At 38.9% G+C, this 26,017-nt stretch overlaps 1 protein-coding gene and 1 long non-coding RNA gene across 4 annotated transcripts in view; one reads left to right on the top strand and one right to left on the bottom strand.

Moving 5' to 3' along the window:
• Positions 1 to 26,017, bottom strand: part of LOC114931064 (uncharacterized) — a 169,565-nt gene that overhangs the window by 112,766 nt on the left and 30,782 nt on the right. The window lies entirely within an intron of this gene.
• LOC114931062 (uncharacterized) overlaps positions 1 to 26,017 on the top strand; it is a 252,494-nt gene that overhangs the window by 214,403 nt on the left and 12,074 nt on the right. For all 3 annotated transcript variants that reach the window (XM_029302982.2, XM_085481011.1, XM_085481017.1), the window contains 2 exons: positions 23,049 to 23,924; positions 25,122 to 25,373. In XM_029302982.2, the coding sequence (XP_029158815.1) occupies positions 23,049 to 23,924; positions 25,122 to 25,373 (1,128 nt within the window). The remainder of the gene's footprint in view (positions 1 to 23,048; positions 23,925 to 25,121; positions 25,374 to 26,017) is intronic.

Genomic DNA, 26,017 nt, shown 5'->3' with positions numbered 1-26,017 from the left:
ATTTAATTTAAAAAAATAGAAAAGAAATTGTGCGTGAGCGACACATTTTTATATTGCACTAAAATATCATCTTTTCGTTAAGAATTTAATTTCTTGGAATATGTTTTAGTGCAAAACAACTTTTATAAAGATATATCTGATAGCCTTTCAGACTGTCGTTGCATTAGCTTGATTACGGAATTATAGATAACGCGATGACGATCCTCAGACTTTTGATCGCGTCTAGGCAGTGATCCAAAGCACTAATTAGATCGAATAGTTGGTGCGCCACTCTGAAGTCTCTCATTCATTGTCCCAGACTTTCCGTCAGCGTCTTCGCAGTAGGCGGAAGACCGCTAATGGTCGGCTCTTGTTGGCAGACGTGCAATTTCGTGCCTCCTCCTGTTCTACGTATTTTGCCGCGTTGGAATCTAGCTGGTGCGTTGCCGCGCCGGAAACCAGCTCGATAATAGGCGCAGTGACATCTCGGACGCCCTGTTACATTGAATTTTGACGTGCCTATATATGGCGTACGCGTACGTTCTATATACCTATACGCGTCAAATTCGTCTCGTAATTGCCGATTTTGGGTCGTTTCCAATCAAGGATTGCGTTTCTCTGGTTATATACACACCGTAATAACGCCCCACACTTATGCGACGGCGGTAAGATACACGTCAATCAGCGAACATGCTCCGCTAATTGATTGGTTCCAATTCGGGAAAGTACGTGTAACACGAGAATCCGATAACGACAGAATATATAGCACCGGACATAGAATCGATTACGTAATACTATATATCAAGGTATAAAAAAATTTATAAAATTAAAAAACATTTTTTTAAATACAGATAATGATGGATTTTTAGGTAAACTCCCCAAATCTTTATTTACTATTAATTGTCACAAGAGTTTTAGAAAAAAGGAGAAAGAAATAAATGATTATTATTATACGTAAAATGGTATTTAAATTGACGTATTTCTTATTATATTTATTTTGGCTTATAACAAAAAGTATTGTGACAACGATAATGAAAATTTTTAGCATTGCATATTGACATTGCTAATTCTAAAATGCAGCTTCGGAGGTAATCGAGTCGATTAGAATTCCTACCCTTGGGGAGTCACTTGCGCATCGCAATTCTGAAAAATGAACTTGGAAAGTAATCAAACAAGCGTGGATTCCGCGAGGAACACGGAGCGATAGTCAACTAGTAGAACAGTGGGATTTGGAAGTCCGCCAATGTTCGCCGATTCCACGGATGTTGGCAGCGCAAACTTTGTTTCTGAGTTTTGATGCGCGTTGCAAATTGTTCGGATTTCGTAATGGATCTTTCTGTCGCGCGTTGCCCTCGAATATGTTCCTCTCTCTTTCTTTTTTTCTTTCCACAAGAAAAAGAAACAATAAATTTCTTTGTCCCCCGACGTTCGAATTACTCGCGGTCACATCGTTCATTCAGGAAGGCTCGCACGCGCGTTGATGAAACTCGGAACGTTTCTCCTATTCTTTCTCTCCGCGACACTTTGAATGGCGGGAGAGAGCGTGGCGCGAGATAACGTTAGGAATAATGCGATCGACAATATTTCCGCGAGCGTTGGAAATCTTCGGGGGATGAAAGAGCTGAAGGGATAGAGAAGGAGAAAGAGAGCGCACGTTCGCGAATGGCGATTGCACACAATACGCCCACGTAGGCGCAGCAATCCCTCAACTTGTCACTTACGTCCCGTTTGTAGCGGGCGGTCGTTGGGGTTCTCGCTCACCCCTCGTGTTCACCCAACCCCCTTCGTTTTCTCCCTGCGCTTCCTTACAACCTCAAGTTTTGCGCCAACCCTTTCATTCGTACGGCAGACGACGGCTCTTTTCATCCGGGCGAGGCGTTTCATTCGAGAAACTCGTCGACGTCGTCGACGACGACGACGATGACGAAAAATACGGCTGGAAGGACGAGTTGACCTTCGAGCTTTGGAAAACTTTGGATTATATAAAGGTATATTCGCTACAAGGTCGAGTGCAAGACCTCAAAAGCCTGGGCAAGTTCAGTCTGTATCTTTGCGAAAAGAGTCGCACCTATACTGTGTTTAATAATGTGGTCCGAGTTTAACGAAGCATCTGCAAAATGTGTCTTTATTTTTTCTAGTATAGATTTTATCGAAATATTTTACTCGGATAGAGAAATAAGATAAAATATAAAAACATGATTATTAAGAGATTAATCAAACGGTTATTTTATTTTATTCCCCGGTAACTAAATCTTATCGAAGCTTTTTTAAATATGTCATAAATAAATATAATCTACTATTTCATGCGACTTAATATATTATCATCGTAAATTCTTCGTAAATTTAGAATGTAATCTAGAGAGTAAACTTAAAGTTGATCGGCGCCAGATTTTAATCGGTCCGACGATTTAAGCAATTTTCCATTCTCCCTGTTATACAGTCGGTTATTCTCTTCTGCGTGAGTTTAGGCTCGTAATCGTAAAGTAAAGCTGAATGCGTTCGATAATAATCGCCGGGCTGATTATTAATGATCAACGCAAGCAAAGTTCTCGACAAGTAATAACAGGAAGCACGCAGAATTTGATAGTCGCTATGGGTTCGTTAATTATAAATACTAATAGTCGATAATTAGGAACAATTCCGCAATAATTCGCATACGAACCCGCCCGCTACGTCTAGTTATTACGGGCGAGTCATAATCACGTAATATCTAAAATTATGCCCAACGTAGTTTTCGCGTTGGCGCGCGGGCGGTGCATTAGCAAATTGGCGGTTAAATAATTAAATAATGCGGTACAGCGACGTGATCATTTTAATACAAAATCATCATCGCGGAAATTGTCCTTCTCGTCATCGCTCGCCGCGACACACACCGTGTTCCAGTCGCTTCGAATTTAATTATAACTTCCATCGCGCGCGCGCAAATTTAATGCCCTTGTTAAATCACTCTCCGCAAACTGCCGTTCCTTCTCGGCCCGCTATCAATATATATACATATATAGATCTATCCGTCCGCAATATTGTATAGATATTTTCTCCCGAAATCTACAGGAGGGGGTAAAAAAAAAACCAGTAATAACGCGTTCCCCCAGCGTTTTTCAGGTAATGACTTTATTTTGTTCAACACGCTTTTTAATCTCCATCTTGCGCGACGTGGTCGTGGAACGACGTTCGAAGCACTTATCGAAGTACTCGCACCGATTTAATTCCCGGATGCACGCGCGAGATATAAACGTCACGTGCAACGAGCTCATTTTTTTTAACGCGGAAACTTCCGCTCTAGAAGCGATCCTCTATGAGCGCCGCGCGCTGTTTTTCAATGCGATTTTACCTCGTCGCCTTAATATATTCATTGAATTATCTTCCGACCGTTTTATTTTTATCCTTTCGCTCTCTATCTCTCTTTCTTTCCTCTATCGCGACAAGATAGATGCATACGCGACATTGGTCGGATTATAAAATACAAACTGCCATAATATGATGCAATAGGTATATAATGAACGTACTCGTTTGCCGCTCCATTGAGATGCACGCGAGCTTTCAAAGAACATTTTCCAAGATACTTAGTCTTTTATTTATCTAACGACTATATTATACGTTTTAGCGCAAATTTTTATCGTAAATTTTATCGCATAAAGTATAAAATAGTAGTGTAAAATTTAACGTAAATTATATTAATGATTAGATAGACGTAAGAGATAGAAAGGAAGAGAAAAGCTAGAAATTTATCATTTACGTGTAGAATTATTTCTATTGATGTTCCTTTGTATTTAATAATTAATTGATTTATTCTAAGCAGGAGGAAACATACTTGCGAAGGGAATTTAATTGAAATTTCAGCTGCGATTCTGTGATTTATCCGTTTAAAAACAATCGCATTCGGTTCGTGTTTATTATACCGCATTGTCTGTTATCGCATTATGATTCGAATGGCTTCATTAATTTGTCCACGTTAATTTAATCCAGCATACTCGTTCCGCGTGTTCAAGTTCGGATTCATCGTAAATATCAATTGCGTAACTGAAAACCATTCAATCTTGTAAAACGAGTCGATAGTTTGTTTCATCCGCAGTATTATTGGATACGATAAGATAATTGTGTGTGTTACACGATTTCCGATTCAGCAATTAAAAATCATATAGCTATTTAGAATAAAAATAACAGGATGTTGTTACCAATTTTTATATATTAAAAAACTAGTGAAAATTTTTATATACATGTCAGACAACTATAGCGCGTTTGCGATTGATACAAAATATTTTTATATGTCATAATTTTTATTCAATTCATGTATATAATTCATGGAAAGTCACACATTTAATTCGAAAAGTTTCGGAATGAAAAATAGAAAACAAAAGGAGAGACGACGCTAGTTTATCTCATAGAGGACCGAAGAAGCGGAAGAAGGCGGACTCGTCGGATAAACAAGGTTTATCTTATCGCGGCGCGCAAGTTGTTTGTAGCTTTCCAATCAATTATGACGCCTACGCTAGGCATGGAAGAAAGATAAACTCCCCTCGTAACCCTCGATTGATAATCGTTTCCTCAGATTACGACCCTTCGACAGATTCTCCCCCGAAGCGCGACGAAGGTGAGGTGAGTTAATTCTAGGGGATGGAACTCTGTCGGAGCGAGAAGGAAGAGAGAGAGAGAGAGAGATAGAGAAGCCGGCGCGCTTTCTCGTGTCTGACTTTCCGGCCGGGACGTGAGAAACGTGACCGACATAGTCGGCCAATCTCATCCCCGACAACCACAACTCCGACTAGATTAAAGGAAAACAATTGTCGCGCGGCTGGAGATAGTCGGGAATTAAAGCGGAATACGCGTTTCGGTCAACCTCGTGAGATAGAGTAGAGGGAGACAGACACGCAGATATATGACACGAGATAAGTGCGGAGGCGACATGAAACGTGTCGCGACATGAAGGAAAACAGTCGCTCCTGGATTGGAGACTGGAAAAACGTATCCTCCGGCTTTTGACGGGGGATATGTAGCTGTATTCAATTCTCGATGCGTATCTCGTGTCTTTAGGAAATTCTAGCAAATTGCCTCGCGATAAGAGCACGTAGGGAGATAATCGAAACCGTATATACTCGCGCCGCGGCGATGTATATAATCCTGTTACTCGTTATCGTCCGCTTAAGTCCTTTATACGCGATATTCCCTGTACGAATTACTCTGTACGAGACTGCTTGAAAATTTCATCAGCTAATCGATGCTTTACCGTCCGGACAAAAATTCGCAGCGCGTTTTCGCGAGCTTCGGGATAACTTTCATCTCGTCGCGTAGATTTCGAATCTGGAGCAAATAACAATCGAGACAGAGAAACTCTCCGGTTAACTTCTTTTATATTTCGGAAGATAATGCGTTATGCGCAGAGAGAAAGAGAAAGAGGAGGAAGGGAGAGACTTTCGCGAGACTTGCGAGAGACGTTTAAATGACTGTTGCGGAATAGCTCGCAGCATTCGAGATACAACGGCGAGCGAGATGTAATTTCGACGCGGAAAATCCTTGTTACCCCCGGCGTAGCGACGGAAACTTCTCGGAGTTAAGGAGAAAAATAGCATCGCTAGGGGAGAACGGCATCGCGATATTTGCAAGTGAAACTCGAATCAAATGCAGGAAGTAGAAATGAGAAACATAATTTTGTTGCCAAGGATCCTCGGTAAGCGTCCGGTCGTAACCGGGTGGAGGAAGGGTTTTCTCAACGAAAATAAGGATATGTCCGCGAGCGGCTAACAACGCCGCGTAATTTGCAAGGCAGATTTCAATGGCATGCGACGGGTGAGAATGAAAAACATAAGTTTGTTACGCTTGTCGAAGGAACACGCGAACGAGTTGTGAGGAATTGCCTCAGAGAGGAGAAAAATAAATGCGTATTTCCGCTTTGTTTATTTCTTTACGAGCGCAATATGAATTACCATGTAATCGTAGCATTTTTTTTTACGCGAATCGGAAGATTAACAAATTCTCTTTCCGACTCTCTAAAGCTTTAAACAATACGCTTCTATCGAAGAGTGTCGATTATCTTTACTTTTCGTATAAATCGAACATTTTTTTTTTAACATCCGGAACTTGTATTAATGATCAGATAAGAAATATTTTTGTCGGCTCTCAATATTAAATAATAATAATATATGATATTTTAAATCGGCCAATAGAGCCCAAGCGCGAAAAATTAATTTTTCGGAACTGTATCTCTTGGTTCGAGATTACCAAGTTCCATATATAAATTAATCTCGAACTTACATATGGAGAAAAATAGGCGAGAAAAATATAAGTCCGAAAAGTCATATTAATGAATTGTATTAAAATTTTGGGGAAATGGGCTCCCCCAATAGTTGTACATCGCGATACATCAAACGACGAGGATGGAAACGGAAATGTCCAGGAATGGCGTTTCTTTCGCTCGCGAGGGAGATTCACTCGCGTCGTAAAGGCATCGTCCAGGGGCTACTTCGCCCTCCCGTAAAATCCTTGGAATCTCTCCGATGCAGCGATGGCGGAACAGAAGCCGCGGGCTATGGCGGCGGCTCGTCGTCGCACGAAATTTGCAAGCAAATTGCCAATTCTCAGACGGTCCACGCTCGTCCGCGTAGATGAGACGCATCGGGTACGCAGCTGCCGCCTGCTGGGCTAGTCTCTGACAGGAGGAGAAACCACGGAATGTACATGCGTCCTCTGAAATTCTATCTCCCGAACACGACAGAAGATGCGACACGCTCGAAGGGAGGTAGACTGTCCACGACTTAACCAGCTTTTCGATTTTGGGGTCCGAGCGACAATTCGATTCCGCTCGTGTCCTAACGGGATTCGGAGTTGCCGTCTGTCGCGTATTTCGCGCGGGGTTACATTTTTCGAGTCCGTTAAATGTCAATTACAATCCAGATTTTAATGTCAATTATACAGGGTGTCCGGTAACTAACGGACCATAGATTAAGGACGGATTCTCTGGTTAATTTGGAGACGATTTTTCCTTAGCAAAAATGTTGAGAAATCAATAATTTTCGAGTTATAAGCGATTGAAAAAAATGGGTTTTTTGAAAACTAAACGTTTTAGAGTTAAAAGTCTAACATAATTACATTCTTCAGTTAATTTCAGGTAGAGTTTATTATAATAAAATTTTAATTTGAGGCTTAGTTATAAAGATACATAATGACAAATATTGGAAAGTTGTAAAAAATGATGACCTTTTTCGACATTTTCGCTGAGGAAAAATCGTTCCCAAATTGACCAAAGAATCCATTTGTAATCATTGGTCCGTTAGTTATCCTGTATATAACAAAGCTACGAGAGAGATAAACTTGGAGACGGGTTAATTTTAAGCATGCAAATTTTTTTTTCGACTAAATAATTGCTTAGCTTTTCGAGTTTATATCCAAAAGTATTGTAACTTTAGCGTCTCGAAGACAGGATGTAATTTATTATGTCGTTTTTAATATCCCTGTATTTCGAAAAACCCGGGGGAATAAATCTTAAATTATCGGTTTCGACGGAAACGAGCTTTATGAATTATAGAACAAATTAAATATAACCGAAGCTTCCAAACGAGAAGATTAATAATATATCGCGGTAAATTACGATATAAATTCTTAATTTATAAATTACGCGTCGAGAATAAACGATACATCTTGCAACAGAATGCACATCAGCTTGTTTGCGTTTGCATACACAAACGTTCGGGATTATTATTTTACTTTGACTTTTGGGTATCTGAATCGTCGCGCTGGAAAAAGAAAAGTACGACAAAAACTTCTTTCAATTAACAAATACTTCAATACTTTCTAAAGACTGTCGCGCGCATCAGTATATCGTCTTTGTCGAAAGATTCTCCATTAACTCGAAATGAAATCCTCTTTCATTCTGCGCCTTCTCTCAAAAGACCGTAAATGTCTTAGGATCTGGACCTGAACGCGCCATGAGGCTTTTCCAAGTATCGAAAGAAGTTGACGAGAAGAGGAAAGTAATTGTGCGGCTCTCGAGGCCTCTTGTCTCTCTTCAAATACATACCCCTATTTTCAATGAAACATTTATAAGAGACATATTAAAGAATATATATCATTTACATTTTTTTCGATTGTTGTATATGACGGAGATAACAATAATTATATCTCGAATGGACGAGGCACAGTAGTTGCGGTGGCAAGTAGACGAATAAAAAGACGTATTAAAGTGTCGGAAGCTTTAACGAAGAACGGAAAGCGATACACAAGAAGCAGAGACACAAACCGGACGATCTAGGGGGTATCCATAGTCTGACGGGCAAAAAAGCACCGGAGGCGAAAAGCCAAGGGTGTACGAGGAAAGAAGAGAAGGTAAAGAGACAACAACGAGAAGAAGAAGAGAGAAAAAGAAATAGTGGGAAAAAGAGAGAACCTCGAGAGAAAAAAGGAGAACGAGAGAGAGAGGAGGAAAAGAAAGAAAAGCAGTAGGGATGAAGCAGCGAAACCGAATGCCGCGTTTCTCAGTAGGTATGTGAGCGAAACGGATTGCAAAAACCGAAACTGCAAGACGTGCAACTGCAAGCAAGCCTCCCCTCGAGTGGACGAACGCAGAGATTGTGGGCAACGTCAGCGGAAGACCCGTCCCAAGCCGGCCAGGGCTTCCCGGCCTTTTCCTCTCGTGGACCCGTTCCAATTCGAGCTCGAAGCTTAGCGAGAGACCGGTTCACGTCCTTTGCCATCTTGGAGCGCTCTTTTGAAAGTACGAACCACCGGGAAAGAGCCATCGGGGAGAGAACATCCACGCCGCGATATCTCTCGATGGCAGAGAGAGATTTTCATACTCTGATCGTTTGAAAGTTCGAAACGCGGAGCGATACGAGGGAACCCGATAATTTTCAGATATATTCGAGAGAGTATTAAATACGCGTTTTCTAGAAAGCAGTAATTTAAGAATAAAGCCGAACTGTAATTTTAAATTATACGCAGGCGGTCTCTCGCTTTTCTCGGTGTTATCAACGACGACGAGATGTTTATGGCTTACGAAAGTTCGCGCAGGAATATATTATATATATATATATATATTGTGCATCGCGCCAAATTTTCGCCGGACTCGAGCGCACTTTAAATAATGAAACTCTCGGAATTATGATGCCGAACGCGATTTGGTCGGACGTAAAAATTTAGATATCCGCTTTTCGTACATGAAAGATTAAAGCGGCAAAAAGCTCTTTCTCGATAACGCGAACCGTCTCGCGAAGGGGAAACGATACGAGAAATTATTTCTGAGAGCACATCTGAGACTTTCATCGTGTTATCGCTCGTAGAAAATTCTGTGTAACGTTTTCGATTCGCGATATAGGTCTATTAGGATTATTAATATTTCAGGGCAACGCAATAACGACGTATGTTATGTTATTAGAAATCTATTTTCGATAACTATTCCCTAATTGACGGACCATCTCTATAATGTGTATTTCAATCTCGCCTCCCGATATATCGATTATCCTCTAAAATAGCCAATATTTTTCAGCCCCTTAAACAGCACAAAGCACACGATCCTTCCATCTTTTCCATCTTGGCCTTACCTCATTCCTCTGTATTTCTGTCGGAATAAACTTCCCTCTATTTCTTTCGCACCCTCCTATCGTCGTAGTCGCGCTTCCGCGCCCTCCCTTCTTATTCCTCTCCTCCACCTCTTCTTCGTTCTCACCCTCGTATATTGATTACATAAGCGACCGAATATACTAACTCAGCTAAAAACGTCCTCTATTCGTGACTCGCCCTCCTCTCTTCTTTCGCTGCGTCCGCCCGAAATGGCGTTCACATCCCCCGTTTATAGTTGAGCTTTTTAAGAAGCTTGGGGACTATATAATCCATTAATGGTGATTTTACGAATTCTTAACACGATCGTAATAAAACACACTCTCACGATTGCAACATTGCGCAGCGCGATAAAAATCATCGATTATTTATCCTATTTACGTAACGTATGTATATCCTTGCGTAAGTTGCATATGTAATGTTGACCGAAAGAGCCCTTCGAAGTCAGACTCGCATTTCTTATTTAAGTACCATAGCATATTTACGAATTGCTCTCCGAAGCAAGGAAAACGTTTTTAAAATTCTCTTTGAAGATAAAAGAAATAGAATTGTGGTTAGACGGAAAAAAAATGATACAATTTTTGGATTACATTAAAACAATAGAAAAGAGGAAACAGTTTATTCGTTTTTAAAATACGTTTTAGAAGAAAATCGTTTAAAACCGATGAACTTACTTATCAAGCTAATAATGCTGAAGATAAAAGGAAATTAACCGCATCTTATTTTTCAATTAATATACGCTAGATTTTCTCTCAAGGAGGGACTTTTATTTATGTAGTTATTCAGTTATGCAATATAAAGATTAAAAATCCCTTGATTAAGATTTAAAAGCGAAATCGCGTAAAAGGTTTATTTTTAACAATTTGTTTGGAGACTATTAATCTACGGTGGATTTTTCCTTGGCTTGAATTTGAGTTGTATATTTCTTTACTTCTCCGTATTTAAATAACAAAAATTGAAGAAAATAAGGAACAGCTGGAACTTACATTTTTATAAAATTTTCGTTGTGAAAAGCCACTTTCAAGATCGCTGAAAAAAGCAGCGACCATGATATTTGCGCTATGGAAAACTTCGTTATTAATATGATTCTCTCGTGGAATAGCTTGTGTAACGAACATGATTCGAAAAGCGGTGCATAAAGCATCGTTATTGCGGTAGAAAGTTCAAGTAATATATATTACACGCCCATGCTCGCCAAGCACGCGTAATTCATATGCTCGGAATGCATAATTGGTATTGCCGATAAAATTAAAGTACTTTCGGTGAACAGTGAAGCGTCCATTAAAACTTTTCAGAGGGAGGATCGCATCCCTGTTCGCGGTGAATAGACCACGTTTCGCTTTTGAAGCCTCTTTAGTTACAATCCTTGCACGCTTATATATACATATAACGTTTCAGTTCACGTGATAGTTGAAAAGACCGATGCGATCATATCCTATCACTTTTTTTATTGATTGGAAATTGTATTTTCTCCTTCTCTCTTGTAAGCTGGCTGCATTTATTAACATTATTGATCTAGAAGGGAAATATCGTTTCTATCGATAATTACTGTTTCTGTTTAAATTGTCGAAAATTAAAGAGAACAATTTTTACGAGGTGTTCTAAGAACACAGGAGCGATTTTATCTGTTAAAAATGCACATTAATATTCTGTGCCACGTTAAGTTGATTATCCTGCCACTGGAAAAGTTCACGAAAATTTTTATGGATGAGCTCTTTAAAGAGTTATATCCATTGTTTCATAAAAAGTCATCCTTCTTTGTTACGTTTCAGTAATATTTTTCATGAAAATATCAGTTAGAGATAAATTTATCAGCAAACATCTATCTTCGTTTTCAACCGCGGAACTAAAATTCGTAATTTTTACCGTACTCACTGAGCGTAAGAAAATGTAGAAAATAAATGAAAAAGAGAAAGAGAGAGAGAGAGACGAAATTATGTGGAGAAGGACAATAAAACTATTAAGCAAATTTCAATCGAAATTTAATAGCGGACCGCGGTGTGTGCGTCGGTTGACGCAAAATAATTGAGTCAAATATGAAAATGCCGTCGCGAACGGAAGATTGTCGAAAAGGGAAAAATTGATAGAATTATTAAAAAAAAAAGGAAGTAAAAAAAAACAAAGGCCAGGGGTCTTTAGAGTCGATCCTCGAGGACGCAAACACGCGAATTAATTTGCCTCCGACGTTTTTTTTTTCGCGCTGCTATTGGTAGGACATCGGTCCGCGGCTGAAAACTCAATGGGGACGGAAAACTCTGTAGCCGCATAACGAACCGATCTAACCGGGCCTGAGAGAAAACGCGCCACGAGGCCGGACAAAGAGAAACCCGGGAAAAGAGAGAAAGAACGCCCGGCACAATGAAGTATGAAAAAAAACGCGTGCCAAAAATTCCATCTCGTTGGACGCGCCATTTTTACGCGTTGCCGCCCTTGGGGAATTGAATTTCTATCGGGCGCCGCGCTTGATCGTTCCGACGAATTATTTGTCGTTCTGACTTTCGTCGACACAGCGACATCCGTTTTTCTTTTTTTTTTTTTTGTTTCATCCTTTTTTCATCTTTTTTATTTTTTATTTTTTTTTTATTTTTAGCAAGGAAGGGGGAAAGGGCGAGCTCGTATCGCGCTTGTTTCGAAGACCATTGTTTCTCTATATACGAAGTTTGAGCGACCCGCTAACATTGTAACCGCGGTAAAGTTATGCGAAACTAATAGATTTGTCATCCGCAAAGAACGGAATTTCGTTTCGGAACAAATATTTCTATGTGAATAGCGTAACACATTTCTAAGATTATTTTGAAACCTTTGTATTTAAAAATGATATATTATTTTATTATTCGTAAAATAAGATCGTGCTGTTTTATCTTCCCTCAATTGATCCAAAATGTGTCATTATCATAGATATTTATAGAATGTTTGTTCAATTCAATCTAATTAAAATAATTTTGAAAAATAAACTCATGAAATTTAATAAACGTTACTCTTTCCTTAATGAACATAATCGAGACGACATAATATATAATTTTCAAGCTTTTATACATTTCTCAGCGAAGATGGTATTTTAATCTTCTTTAGAATCGAAATTCAAATTAGTTTCGTTATTCCGACGCGGCAGAACTTGACACAATGCCGGTCGCTAATGATAACTTTAGGATAGCAATTTTACGCACAACGCATAATGCGTATTCCATTCATCCCGGGCATTTCAAGGGAGGACGACGAACGGACGGATACGTGAGTTCATCAGAATGGAAAAGTTCTCGGTCTTTCGCGACATTGTCGACATTGAGAGGGAGTCGCGAGAAAAGAAGCTCGAGCGCTCTGGTCCCTCGGGAGCGTCGGTTTGCTTTTCGCGTAGAAAAAAGGAAGAAACGACGGAAAAAGACGGTAGTAGGAGGAAGAAAAGAAAGGAGAAGGGTGACAGTCGTCTCTCACTTTCGTGAGATATTAAATTGTGAATTGAGAGAACGAAGAGAGAGAGAGAGAGAGAGAAGCCACGTTCGGTGAATATCGCCACGATATGCATTATACAATGGACGCTCGTTTTTCACGCTTAATCTCATTAAACTTCGCCGTTCCGCCGCCGTTCCCGCGGGATATCGTACCCGTTATAGAAGTAGAAAATCAAATCTGCGAAAATATATACGTACGCGCGCGCGCAAACGCGAACGCAACGAGAACGCCGTGTATAAATACGGACGGCGGGCTAACGCGATTATTGTGTCGTGCCGATAATCCTTAATGCATTCGTTAATGCAGAAGTCGGCGCGAGTTCCGAGGCGTCGGCTATAAAAAGCTATCCGGAGCGGAGAGTGGATAATGGGAAACGCGATTATGGAAAAGCGAGCGCGCGCGCGGAGCGATATCGACGGCCGTCAAATGAAAGGATATATATATATATATATATAGATACATATATATGTATGGATGGATGTTTCGATTCTCCTCTTTTCGTCGGATTGAAAGGCACGACATCGAAAGTGTATATCGCGAGAAAAAAAGGGACGCGCGCGAAAAAGAGCGAAAATTTGTCTCCATCCGTCCCACGATCGAGAGAGAACTCCGAGAAGCGGTGCAAAGACGCGTCTAACAGCCGGAAACCGGGATTAAAGTCGCGAAGAAAATAATTTCTGCGTCGAAGGAGCCCGGCGTTTTCACGGTGGTTCGATCAGGGAGATCTCTCTCTCTTAGACGACGGCGACGGCCTTTCACGAACGCGGAATAAACGTCGGTGACGGGGTTAGCATTCGCGTCTTTGAACTTGACACGGGTCACCTGACTCCGTTGCAGCTCCCTCACGGATCCTCTTCCTCGAGCTTTCTCTCCTTGGTGAACTTTACTCGGCTATGAGCTAACGCGGGTCGTAGAATCTTCCCTCTGCGTGAGATACCTTTCTTGCCGTATTATCGTTGCATCGCGTGTCCATTGATGATTTTAACGTAGCATATGGCCGAAGATATCGGCATCGTTCGAAAGAAGAATGTTGCAATCGGACGAGCAAAATAACGAAGGAATAAATTTTTATTTTACGAGAAATTTTTAAATCGCTAATAATTTTGAAGATTTCTCAATCCTTGTAGAAAATCTGGAAGCATTTATATAAATGAAAGGTACACTGTGAAAAACGATATATAAACCTTTTTCATTTTCTATTTGCTTTAGATTTAAAATTAATTGTGACGCCGAAATGTTTGAAAAAATTACAACAAAAAAAAATATTAATATTTTGCCGAAGGAAAAATCGGAACGAATTCTTTTTCGCAAATGGAAAATGATTTATTCAACCTAAAAAATTTACATGCATGTATATGACATGTACATGTGAGATTCATATATAATTTATAAATAATAGATATATATGTTGGTTTATAATTATTGTTGAAATTAGTACCTACTGCCTGAATAATAAAGGAATTTCGAATTCTGAACTTGTCACAGATTAATGGACCGCGTGGATTCTCATGTTTACTTTCTTCCCCAATCCTTTTGTCCAGTTTTAATGAATCCCGTTCCGCTCGAAACTATAACCGCAACTTGCCGCGTGTAGTTCTCCGATACACTCCTTCACCGAAAGTTTCGGCTGAGTTCATGATCTAGCGCGACTGTTCCGCTTGGGAACGATTCTTCTCGGTCCGCTGACGAAGTTGCGCTTACAATTAGCAAGGAGCAGCCGGAATAATCGGAAGCTAATTCAGAAACTGCCTCGAATAGTTGATAATTAACTAGGAAAGAAGGACGAGAGAGAATGGATCTGCGAGAAGGGATACGAAAATTTCGGGTAATAAATTCTTGGCGCGTCGCGTCGCGTCACTCGAGACTCGAGAGATCGACATTTTTATTCCCTCGAGATAACCCTTCGCGATTCTCTTCCGTCGCGTATCATCTCTCTCACACACACACACACATTTCGATATTTTATAATACAGCACCGATCTACACTGGACGGTTCTCTTTATTTCTCTATTATGTCCGTTCCGTTTTCTTGTTTTTCCTCCGGCACTTCAGATTTTCTCCCCGGTTCGTTCGGCTTCATGAAACTTTTATTACGAGGCAACGTTGTTTCTTACAACGCTACTTTGATCATTTTAAATCGTAGTACAAGTACGTCCAGATTAAACGAAAGAAGCGTTTATCCTCCGGAAAAGCGAGGGAGAAATAAAAAAAGAGGCGAGAGAGCCGAGCGCAACAAAAAAGGAAAACTACGTAACCAAACGGAAACATTGTTTTCGTTGAGTATCTTGTTGATTGCACTGATGCCAGTCCACTAATTGATGTCTACTTTGTGCTACGCGCAACGAATGATCGTTCCACTGCGAATTAATTAAGTCACGTCGATATATTGTACGTAGAATAATAAATGGCAAGTAATATATATATATATATATATATATATATATATATATATTGGAACCGCTAGATATACATATATATACATATACGACGGAATCCAGCGTAATATTTTAAATCATAATATTGCATCGGACTGCATTAATTAATGAAAGGACACACTCACTCTTTCGATACAATTAATAAAATCATCTCGTGAAAAACATGAATTGGCCAAGTCGGCTTATTATTGCACCGCGTTCGAAATATGCATCGCATTATATGGAAATAATTTTATCTTCCAAAAGGATGCTCTGTCTCTCTCTCACTCGTGCGCGCGTTCAATGAGAAATTCGGTGCACTCGGTGAAATTTAATAAAAGCCGGAATTAATGAAAAACGGTACGTTCCTTTTCATCAACTCGCTGCAGCATTTAAAACACTGACTCTTAAATCCAATAACGTTATAGCGCCCAATCTCAAAATTGTTAAATTTGAGGCAGAGAGAAAGAGATAGAGAGCTATGCTGCTAAATAATTTTTCCCAGCATTATTTTTATAACATTAAAATTTTAATTGTGTGTTAAAAAATGTCGTAAAATAATTCCGCGATAAAAAAATACGGGAAAATTTAAAATGATCGGCACACACCAGTTCCAGATTAATAATACATTTAAATTTTAATGACACACGTACGTTGCGCTTACACGAGTATAATATTTTTTTCTCATTTTCAGTTTTAGAATGAAAGAAACAATGCGTTATATGTTTTACACGTTCACCGGAAATGTAATCGTTAACGGGACAAGGTTGACTATTAGCTCGTCCTTCCCTCTCTCTTTCGCGTTCACCGCAACCTCCTGTTTATTCCAGTTTCTAACGAGGTACATGGGTGACACAGGTATTTCGATTAGTTCGATGAATTTTGCGGGATATTTCAACGAGGGCGAGGCGACCGCACGGTTATACCTAACGGTTTAATATTCGCGACACAAAATTATGTCGGCGGCCGGCATTGGACGGAATCAGGTCGAAATGTTGCCCGGCCAATAATAATCAAGCCAGTAACGATCGACGTCCCGCCGTGCACTCAGGTTTAATTACACCGGTTGTCATCCGTGTTTACTCGCCGAGACGCGTGCATTTCACTACGATAAAATTCCGTTGTCGGCGACGGCGAATATTTTCGAATTGCTACTCTGGCGCTTATATTTGTAGAGAAGCTCTAGCGTTGCGCGGAATTGATGGACCATTTTTCCGCATAGCTGCACCAAGAGATTTTTGTTATATTTTGTATCTCGAGAACCTCGACGAAATCTCTGTCTCTCTTTCTCTCTATGTTATACAGTGAAAGTGCAGGCGATAATAAACGGGATAATGAATCGATATATGGTAATTTAAGTGTACGAGCTAAATCAAGAGCATTGAATATGATTGATTAATTAATTAAATTCGTGGTCCTACGGCTGTTGCATTTTGCAATTTTCCTGCTTAATGCTCCAATTTTATGTTAGAAATATCAATTTCCCCGTGAAATAACAAAATTCAACAATATTGTATTGAAAATAATAATGAACGAACGGCATAAATTTTATAAATGTTGAAACTAAAGTTTATTGATTTCTTTCTACACGCGAAATAGCTTCGCGATTAAACATACGAATTTGGAAACATGAGATAAATTAAAGATATCTATTTATGAATAATTGATTAATTAACGTAATTGTGACACTAAATGAAACGGAAATTATATTATCGCGTTCAACGATTTAATTTAATGTAAAGTTAATTTCATTGTTTCAAATATATAAAATATAATTCTATAAATGTACAATACTATTGAATGAAAAATAGATGAGCGATTTATATCCCACAATATTATAATAAGATTATTCATCACACGATATCGCGATATTAAATCTCCTCAAACATACAAAATAGTTCTAATTTAGAATTAATCTAAATTAGAGTCAATTCAAATCTTATTTTATGTCGATTTTATTCAATGTCTTACGACTAATAATTGATGAAATCTCTTACCTATCATAAGATAAATTAAAATTGTATCGAGAAAATTAATTTCAATTTATTAATCCGAATATTCATTCTCCTACTATTCTATTAAATATTTAATATATTATATATATATATATATATATATATATATCAGTTATTATTTCTACGTGAAATGAAAATAATCCGCTTAACGTATTTCGATGTGACGATATTTCGTTGAAATTGTCTTGGATCCCTTTCGAGAGGACGATCGGATGATTTATTTTATAAATACAACCGTAATTTATCGAATGACGCAAACGGATCCCTCGAATCTTCCGATCTGTTTTTTTTTTCCAAACGAAAATAAACGCGCGTGGTTGTTTCGAGAAGGATCCTCCGCTTACCCTTTCGCCTTCTCTCCTCCCCTGTCCTCCTTTTTACCGTGTATTCCCTCGCCGCCATCTACCCTGCCAAAAGTTATTTCCGCTGAAAATTTATCGCTTTGGCGAGAATCGAGGCGTCATTTCCGATTTCCGGGCGGACGAAACAAAGAGAGCGCGCCGACTTCGCTCGAAGAATAATTGGCGCTCTGTTTTATCACCTTTCTCTTTAATCCGTCCCGCCTAGATAAAAGTATTATCGCGGAAACTCGCGAATGTAAATCGTCAGCTAAAAGTACGCGAGGTATCTATCTTCCTGAAGAAAAATGTGCGCCAACAGTGGGAGAAGACAAGAGTTGTGCGGGTTGTTTTCTTATTTACAAACTTCCGCTCATTCGATACATTCGATTTAACTTCTGACGACGATAAGCAAGCAAAGCAGCGGTTTGACGATTCAACCCCTTCCGAAGTATAATGAAATATGCCACTTTGTTTAGCAAACGAAGTGACATTCGTTCTTGGATAAGAAATGAAAGCTTCAGTCATCTCGATACGGTGCAAAATTGCATTTGCGGTCGGAAGAAAAGACGGAAAGTTTAAATGAAAGAAGCAACGAAAACTCGAAATAATTTCGTGTTTCGCAATTTGTGTTGCTGTTTAAAAAATAGGCAATAACGTCTGTAATTAAAAGTAGAGTCAGATAAGAAATATATGTCGGCTCTCAATATTAATAATAATAATAATAATATATTTTTCTCCATATGTAAGTTCGAGATTAATTTATATATGGAACTTAGTAATCTCAAACCGAGAGATACAGTTCCGAAGAATTAATTTTTCGCGCTTGGGCTCTATTGGCCGATTTAAAATTCATATATTATTATTATTAAAAGTAAAGTGTTAAATCTATTTATACGATCACGCGATTACAAAAACCCGCTCGGTTACGTCATTCTCGTTGTCGCATGATGATGCAAAACGAATAAAACTCACGAACTTGGAGATATGACGAGGCAAACGAAGCACGCGATAACGGGGCGAAATTTCCGATCCGTTTCCCTCGGCCTAGAGATCGATCGTTAGGGCGTTTCGTTTCCTGAAAAGGGTCTACGCAAAGATGAGGGGTGCAGAGAGCACAAAATCGAGGGAGGCACAGCACTCGACCGATTAATTAAAAACTTGGAACTGCCGTGTCAAGAAGCACGCTTCGCCAGGGAATGACGCGGACTCGCTCGATGTGACAGGATAATGCCACGGTGACTAATCGGCATCGGTTCGCCTACGGGGATTTCGATTAAAAGTACCGTTCTATAATAAGACATCAGGCTCGGGACGGGAAGTTAATGTTATGACAAATTCGCAACCAACCTCTTATTACATGGTCTTCCCTTCAGCTAATAAAAAAGTCGCTCTATTGTAATTCATTTTGAGCTTTTCACACTCCTTACGATCTTTAATCTTAATCGAATATTCCGCTAAATGCTGGACGCTAAATAAATCGGGTTAATTTTCAATTTTCCAAATATTTTTGCAAGTTATATATATGAATCATGAAACAAATCTATAAAATATTTTAAATAAATATTCTAAAAATGGAAATTATTTCAGATTTTAATTAAATTACAAATGAAAAAAAACAATACACAATTTTTTAATTTTTTTAATTAACAAGCAATTCGCCAACTGAATCGTTAACATCTTTAGAAATATAAATTTGTACGATTTAAAAGATCGAAATGGTACGCAAGTGTTTGCGATGTTTGAAGTTACGTTGATTTAATTTCTATTAGTTTGCTCGAGTTGCGATATCACGTAAATTTAGCAAGGCCTGTTAAGGAAATGCGAGTGAGGTCGTGAACCTGATCTCCCTCCTTTGCCGAGACAGTACGGGTAATTGTCGTGATTAATTCCGTGATTTTCTTCATTCCGAAAGCGGATCGGATAGCTAGTTCACTTCAAGTTAGCGAGAGTTGGAAAGCTGCGCCGGGTAATTTAACGCTCGCGGTTGTTATCGATTAATCGAGAGCGCGATTTGTTGCCAATAAGTATTTCCGCCGCGGGATATAAATATCGTATATCGTTTGTGACGACGAACAGAGTGATATGTGAGACGCGCAAAAAAATACAATTACATCTGTTGTCGATTAATTTCTTTTTTTTTTTTTTTTTTTTTTAATTTAATGAGAACGTGCAAAAATTTATTCGTATCTCTTTCATTAACAATGTTAAAAATATATTAATCTACCGCATGCACACTTTTTACGATTTCTATACCTTATGGTACAATATATATGAAGAACTGAAGTGAACCTCTATCTCTTTTTTCTTTTTAATACAACAAGACTGTAAGAACTTTTAAAAACTGTCATGTTTTTATAAACACGCAAAGTTTAGTCCATGGCTAATCCCTAAAGACAACCTCTGTGAAACTTGATTGTTGCGTGCTTTTCAGAACAGATTAGCGCATTGAGATAAGGGATGATGCATCCCTTTATGTATCCCTAATTTGCGACAAGCTATTATTTCAAAAACACGTCGTAAAAGCGGATCAATTTTACGCAAAATATAAAATAATTCATAAAATAAAGAGCTATCGTATATAATGATGAAGAGCTATCGAATAATGTATTCATTACAGTACTTATCTTTATGAGTTGCAATATATCGGAACAACATTTTTAATCATTATTATTATTTATATTATTATTATTATTATTAATATTATGATAATCTGTCAAAGTTAAGAGCGCTCGCGAGTTAAAAGTCTGTATAAACTGTAAATTCTTCATTATCGGAAAATTCATGATATTCATGATATTCTGACGTACGAAAGCAACAATAACGATCGGCATAAATTCGCGACTCGTTCGTTCGATCGAGTAAAAAGGAATCGAGATGGACCAAAGGGACCGACTCCCTGTTTCCACTTTCCGAGAGCCACTCGCCCTTAGCGTACCGTCCTTTTAGGCAGGTCCTTCGTACCGGGAATCGCTTAACGAGTCGGAAAAATCAAGTCTCCTTTGCCGAGACCGAACATCGCTTTTGCGTTGCGATAAAATCGTGTCTAATTAACCGTAAAAATAACGAGATTTTGGCGATATCGTCGCAAACTACCGTCGAGATTTGACTTATAAAATTTACGAATGCAAAATGAAACAACAGCGTAAAAATACACAGTTTATCCCTTTGTCAAAAACACACAAGAGAATTAAATCAATCTCTAATAAACAATTAATCTGAATTCTCCGTTCACACGTGAATTTCCCTGCAATCCTTTCTAAATATTTTCATGTTTTCCAATATAATAAATTAACGAATAAATAAAAATAGAATAGTAATGTTGTTAAATCGAATCTTCCTGAGAACTTAATTAGAAAGTGAGATCCTGTTACTTTTTTAACCAAATCTTACTTTCTAATTAGGAGCAAGTAAATGTAAATTTTTCCGAATCCCTTTGCCCGAGCTTTTTTAACTCTTCCGAAATAGCAATTAAGCCCTTCGTATTTTCTCTACGGGATAATCGATATGCCTTTCTTCTCCCCTCTTTTTCCGTAAACATCGTGTATCCGCGTGCTTTCAATTTATCCGTGTTGTATACGTAAAATGTAAAAGAAGGCGAACGAAACTCTCGTGATCGTTAGTCTACGAGTTTCGAAGACTCGGTATCGAGATAAAACGATAATGCACAGCTCAGCGGGCTAAGGGAGGGTGGCACCCTTGAGTCGAGGGTGCGTCGTCAGATTTAGTCTCATTAGAGTTCGCATTGTGCCTGCCTATGGTCGATTTACGTTCTCTCTCGTTATAGCCATTCGCCGTCTTCCGTTGCTTTCTCGGGACTCCCAGAGACTCTTGGCCTCTTTATTCTCCTTTTCTACGATCTAACGAGCTTCCATTAAGACCACAATGCGTTTCTCTTGTTTGCGAGTGATTGGCACGATATTTACTGTGTCACATATATTATAGTATGTATGTAAAGAGAAAAGTGGAAAGATGGAAAATAGAGGAATATTGGTAAATTGGATATATAAATTTTAAGAAGAAATAATTATAACTCTCTCTAATAGCATATAAAGTTTATAATAAAGTTTAAAAATCTAATATAAAATTTTGTAAAAGATTTGAGAGAGAGAAGAATAATTACTCTCTTTTTGAGAACTCTCTCTAGTCGTATATGTAACAAACTGTATAACTATTTTAATTTAACTGTTTCGGAAAAATGTCTAGCACAAGTTCTATAAAAAATTTCAAACTCTTACATGCATATAATATTTTCAACTATTTTAAAATACGATATAATATGATTATGTGAATATAGAATCGGACATCCGTGGCTCTTTTCGGAACTTTTTTTTCTCTCAGGTTAAATATACCGTACTTTCTCACTAACAAGAAAGTATCATTAGCAGGGATCGATAACCTTCGCCGAGCTTCTTGTCTCAACTTCTAAAGTTACGGCATTTAAAATTCCGTTTAAGACTCAACTTCAAAGTTTCTTCTTAGGCCGTAGAAATTACGGGCATATCGGTACTTTACTTTCGTAGATAAGATCATTAATTTACAGCGACTCTTTTTATCCACGATGCCATTTGCGTCTATTAGTATTTATGCGTATAGATAACTTTTAATAAAATAATACCGTCACCACGCGTGTAATATATATCATATACGCGGATTTGTAGTTTGTATCATTCGTACAACAAATTTTTCACCGGTCTGTGTTTGAGTGATAAAAAGTATCGTTTCACATCTGTGATAAATGTTTATACATTTTTATGCATTTATTGTGTCACTATTTTTTACTATTTACGTATCTCACGTGTTAAATTAAATTGCTTTATTGTAAATATAAAATACAATCGTACATCGCGATTATATGAGAGTGTTATATTAATGTTTCATGAAGAAATTGTGATACTTTATATCATTAATATAATACTGCAAATTTATTATATATATTTGTATTCTTTAACCACAATATGTGTATATCATTTTCAGGACACACAATATCATACATATTATTATAATACTTATTTACGCTACACATTCAAATACTTAAAAATTTTTTAAATTTTAAAATTTGCTTGTAATTATTTTTTAAAAATCGCAGTCGATACAATTAAATATTGTACAAGATACTAGAAATTAGAAAGTAATTTTATTAATATTCGGAGCATCAGCTGATCGTGTGGATTTTGCAATATATATATATAAGCATATTATATTATGCGAGCTTGTAATAATTTCGTGGAATTTTATACTTTATTTTGGTTCATGTCTCCTCGAAGACGGAATCGTAACGTTCGACATTGTTTTTCTTGTTACAGCGAGTTCTCCGGAGCCGCGCACTTGTCCATACTTGGGCAAGTTCACGGTGACAGACGTGAATAGGAATCTACGGAATACGCGCGAGAGTCGCAGAAGCCAGCACCAGCAAGAGTCCCTGCCCATCCGTCACGACGGCGAAAAAGTGCGACACGCTCAAGAGAGAAACGAGGACCGTCGGGGCCGCAAGCTGGATTACGAGGTGGAGAAGAGACGGGCCAACAACGAGTACTTAGTCCACGAGAGAATGGGTCGGCGAGCGCGCTCGAATCGCGGCAATCGAGGTCACAAAGACTACAGCCTAGAAGAAGTCGCCGCCACCTTGTCGAGGAGATCCTCCGAGTTGGAGGATACCTTCCGGGAGCGTGTCTCGCACTCGCGTTCCAAAACAAGAAGATCTCGCGCCGCTCAACAGACCTCGCACGAGACTGAAGACGCAAAGGTCGGTGGTAGCGAAGGTGTAGAGGTCAAGGACGAGACGGACTCGAAAAATAGGATGAGCAGATCGAGAAGAGATCCGATAGAAGACTTCCGGCCGAACGACGCGGATATTCTCGGACGGTTCTGGATCGCGGAAGACGCCTGGAGCTCCAGTTCGCTTCAGGTGCAGGACGATTATTTCGGGGATTATCTGGAAGCCGAAAGTCCACCGCGAAAGAGATCCGCGTCGGACAAAGGTTACATGACCTACAAGGATATTCTGAGGATGAAGAGGGAACTCGAAGAACGTGAGAGGGACGATAACGTTCCGGAAAGGAGAGAGAAGAGGAACGAGGATGAGTCGAGGTGCAGCTCCGAGGTGACGACCTTAACCGTGGGCTGCTCCACGGCGGACAGGATGGAGTTTCAAAGTGACTGCGTCGACGACGCTATCACCGGTAATTATCTGCCTTTTCTTCCTCTTTATCGCGTCATACCGAGAGCCTTGTTGCCGTAACACTGGCCCCCTTGAGTGAGGTAGGATTATTTTTTCAAGGCATCTTGAGCGTAGAGAATTCGACGTAGCTAAAGAGCGTCTTTTTAATGTTACAGAAACCGTTGATCAAAGCCGATTTTTTACTCTGGCATAAATCTCGTAAAAAAATCAAGTTTTACTATCTTTTCGTACCTCTATATTGTTTATTTTCCAAGAGATGTTTGTTTAATCACATATAAACTGTCACTCTTATTCCTTTTTTTTATAAAAATAATTAATTTCAGATCTCGAGCAGAAAGATCGTAGAGTCAAAATTTATAAAATTGCTTGATAAATTTAAAAGAGTTTATATATTGAAAAATGCTCCAATAATCCTTAAAAAAATTTTACACAGCTATCTTTTACTCACAATTTCATTTAATTTTATATTTAATATCGATTGAATGTCTCTCTATAAAGAATATGATTGATGAGCACAAGAGTTACTCGCATAGATAAGCGACGTGTCTCTCGCTTCTGCCGGTTTTTTCATATTAGAATAAGAAAAGATTAACACTCGTGCGCCTCTTTCTCTCTTGTCTTGAGTACACAAAAAGAGATAAGAACCGTTCATCAAATATATATATATATATATATATATATATATATATATAGAGTCATAAAAAGCTCCCTCTGCGAGAATTTGCGTAGCTAATATTAATTAAGTAAATGTTAGCAGTGTAGCTCGCTAAAGACACGACACAACATTTATCGCGCTTACAAAAATATTAGCTGTGAACAAGGACATGACAAAATTCGAGTCTCCGGCGTGAAAACGACGATATTAAGCGACGCGGACCTTATATACCGAAATAGTGTTAGAGAATTCGCCTCTTTTTTCGTTAACGTAAAGAACGAAACATTTAAAAGAACCGCGAGGCACGTCCGGTTCCCTCCTCCTTCATATAGACTAGAGGTTTCTCGTTGATATTCTCTCGACCCTCGACATCGCCTCGAAGTTTATTTCGGGGGAATAATGGCACTCGAAGGGTAACGGCCGTCGAGACGCCCGGGCCGTTATTATCCCGAAACTTTCTCAAACCAAGCCCACTCTTCCTTCCCGTTCCACGCGTTTCGCCAAGATCTCTCTAGCCAGCCTCTCTCTCGCTTTGCCTTCCAGCTTACTCTTGCCACGGTAGATGGTTCGACGCCGAGGGCACGCAGTTCGTGATCGCCACTCCGTTGGCGCGCAGAACAGCGTGGTCGAACAGCGAGAGCAACAATAGAGCGCAGCCCTACAGAAACAGCCGTAGACTGTGCTTCATGTACAAAGAGAGCGGCGGAGTTGTCAGTTTGACTGCCAGTCCCATAGCGTGTCAGAGGGGCATCCCGCCGCCCACGCCGATGTTGGCCTTCAACGCTACCAGCACCGGTAAGTGGCAACCTTCGTCAACCCTCTCGCTTCCCGTCCTTGCGCCATTTCATCTCGGATTAGTGTTAATATGCGGAAATCAAGAACGGATACAATATACGCGCGCAATACGTCAAATCTGTTACATTAGTAGTAATTTGCCGTAATTCGAAGATTTCTCATTTCTCGTCAATACTTTGAATAACATGAAATTCGATTGCTATATCAAAATAATGTGCAAATTTTATTTTAAAAATCTTATTTAGCATTTTTCTTAAAAATTATGTACACGTTACCGCAATACAACTTTAATAGTAGCATTTGGGGAATAATTTTTCTCGATGAATTTTATAATATCGTTGTCTATATAATCATTTTTTTCTACGTTTTGTTCCGTAAAATTTTCTTGAATTCTATTCAAAATTTATTTCATAAATATTCACTTCATAAATTTTATTTACGGATTGCCAAGAAGAAAGAAATAAGACAGTGCGTTCAAGACAAGCTTCTGAATATGTAAATAATAAATATCGTAACAAAAATCAATATTTCATAAATATATGGGACAAGACGACGTGTTCTCCTAAGATTGAGCTTTGTACGAATTTTCCGTCTTTCCGCAAAACGTTCAACGTACTCCAATAACTTGCCCGTGACATGGAGGC

Source organism: Nylanderia fulva, unplaced genomic scaffold (genome assembly GCF_048542155.1).
Source record: "Nylanderia fulva isolate GAGA-0341 unplaced genomic scaffold, ASM4854215v1 Scaffold1, whole genome shotgun sequence".
NCBI lineage: Eukaryota > Metazoa > Arthropoda > Insecta > Hymenoptera > Formicidae > Nylanderia > Nylanderia fulva.
The sequence above is the reverse complement of the archived record's forward strand: the minus strand, read 5'-3'. Positions and strand labels throughout refer to the sequence as shown.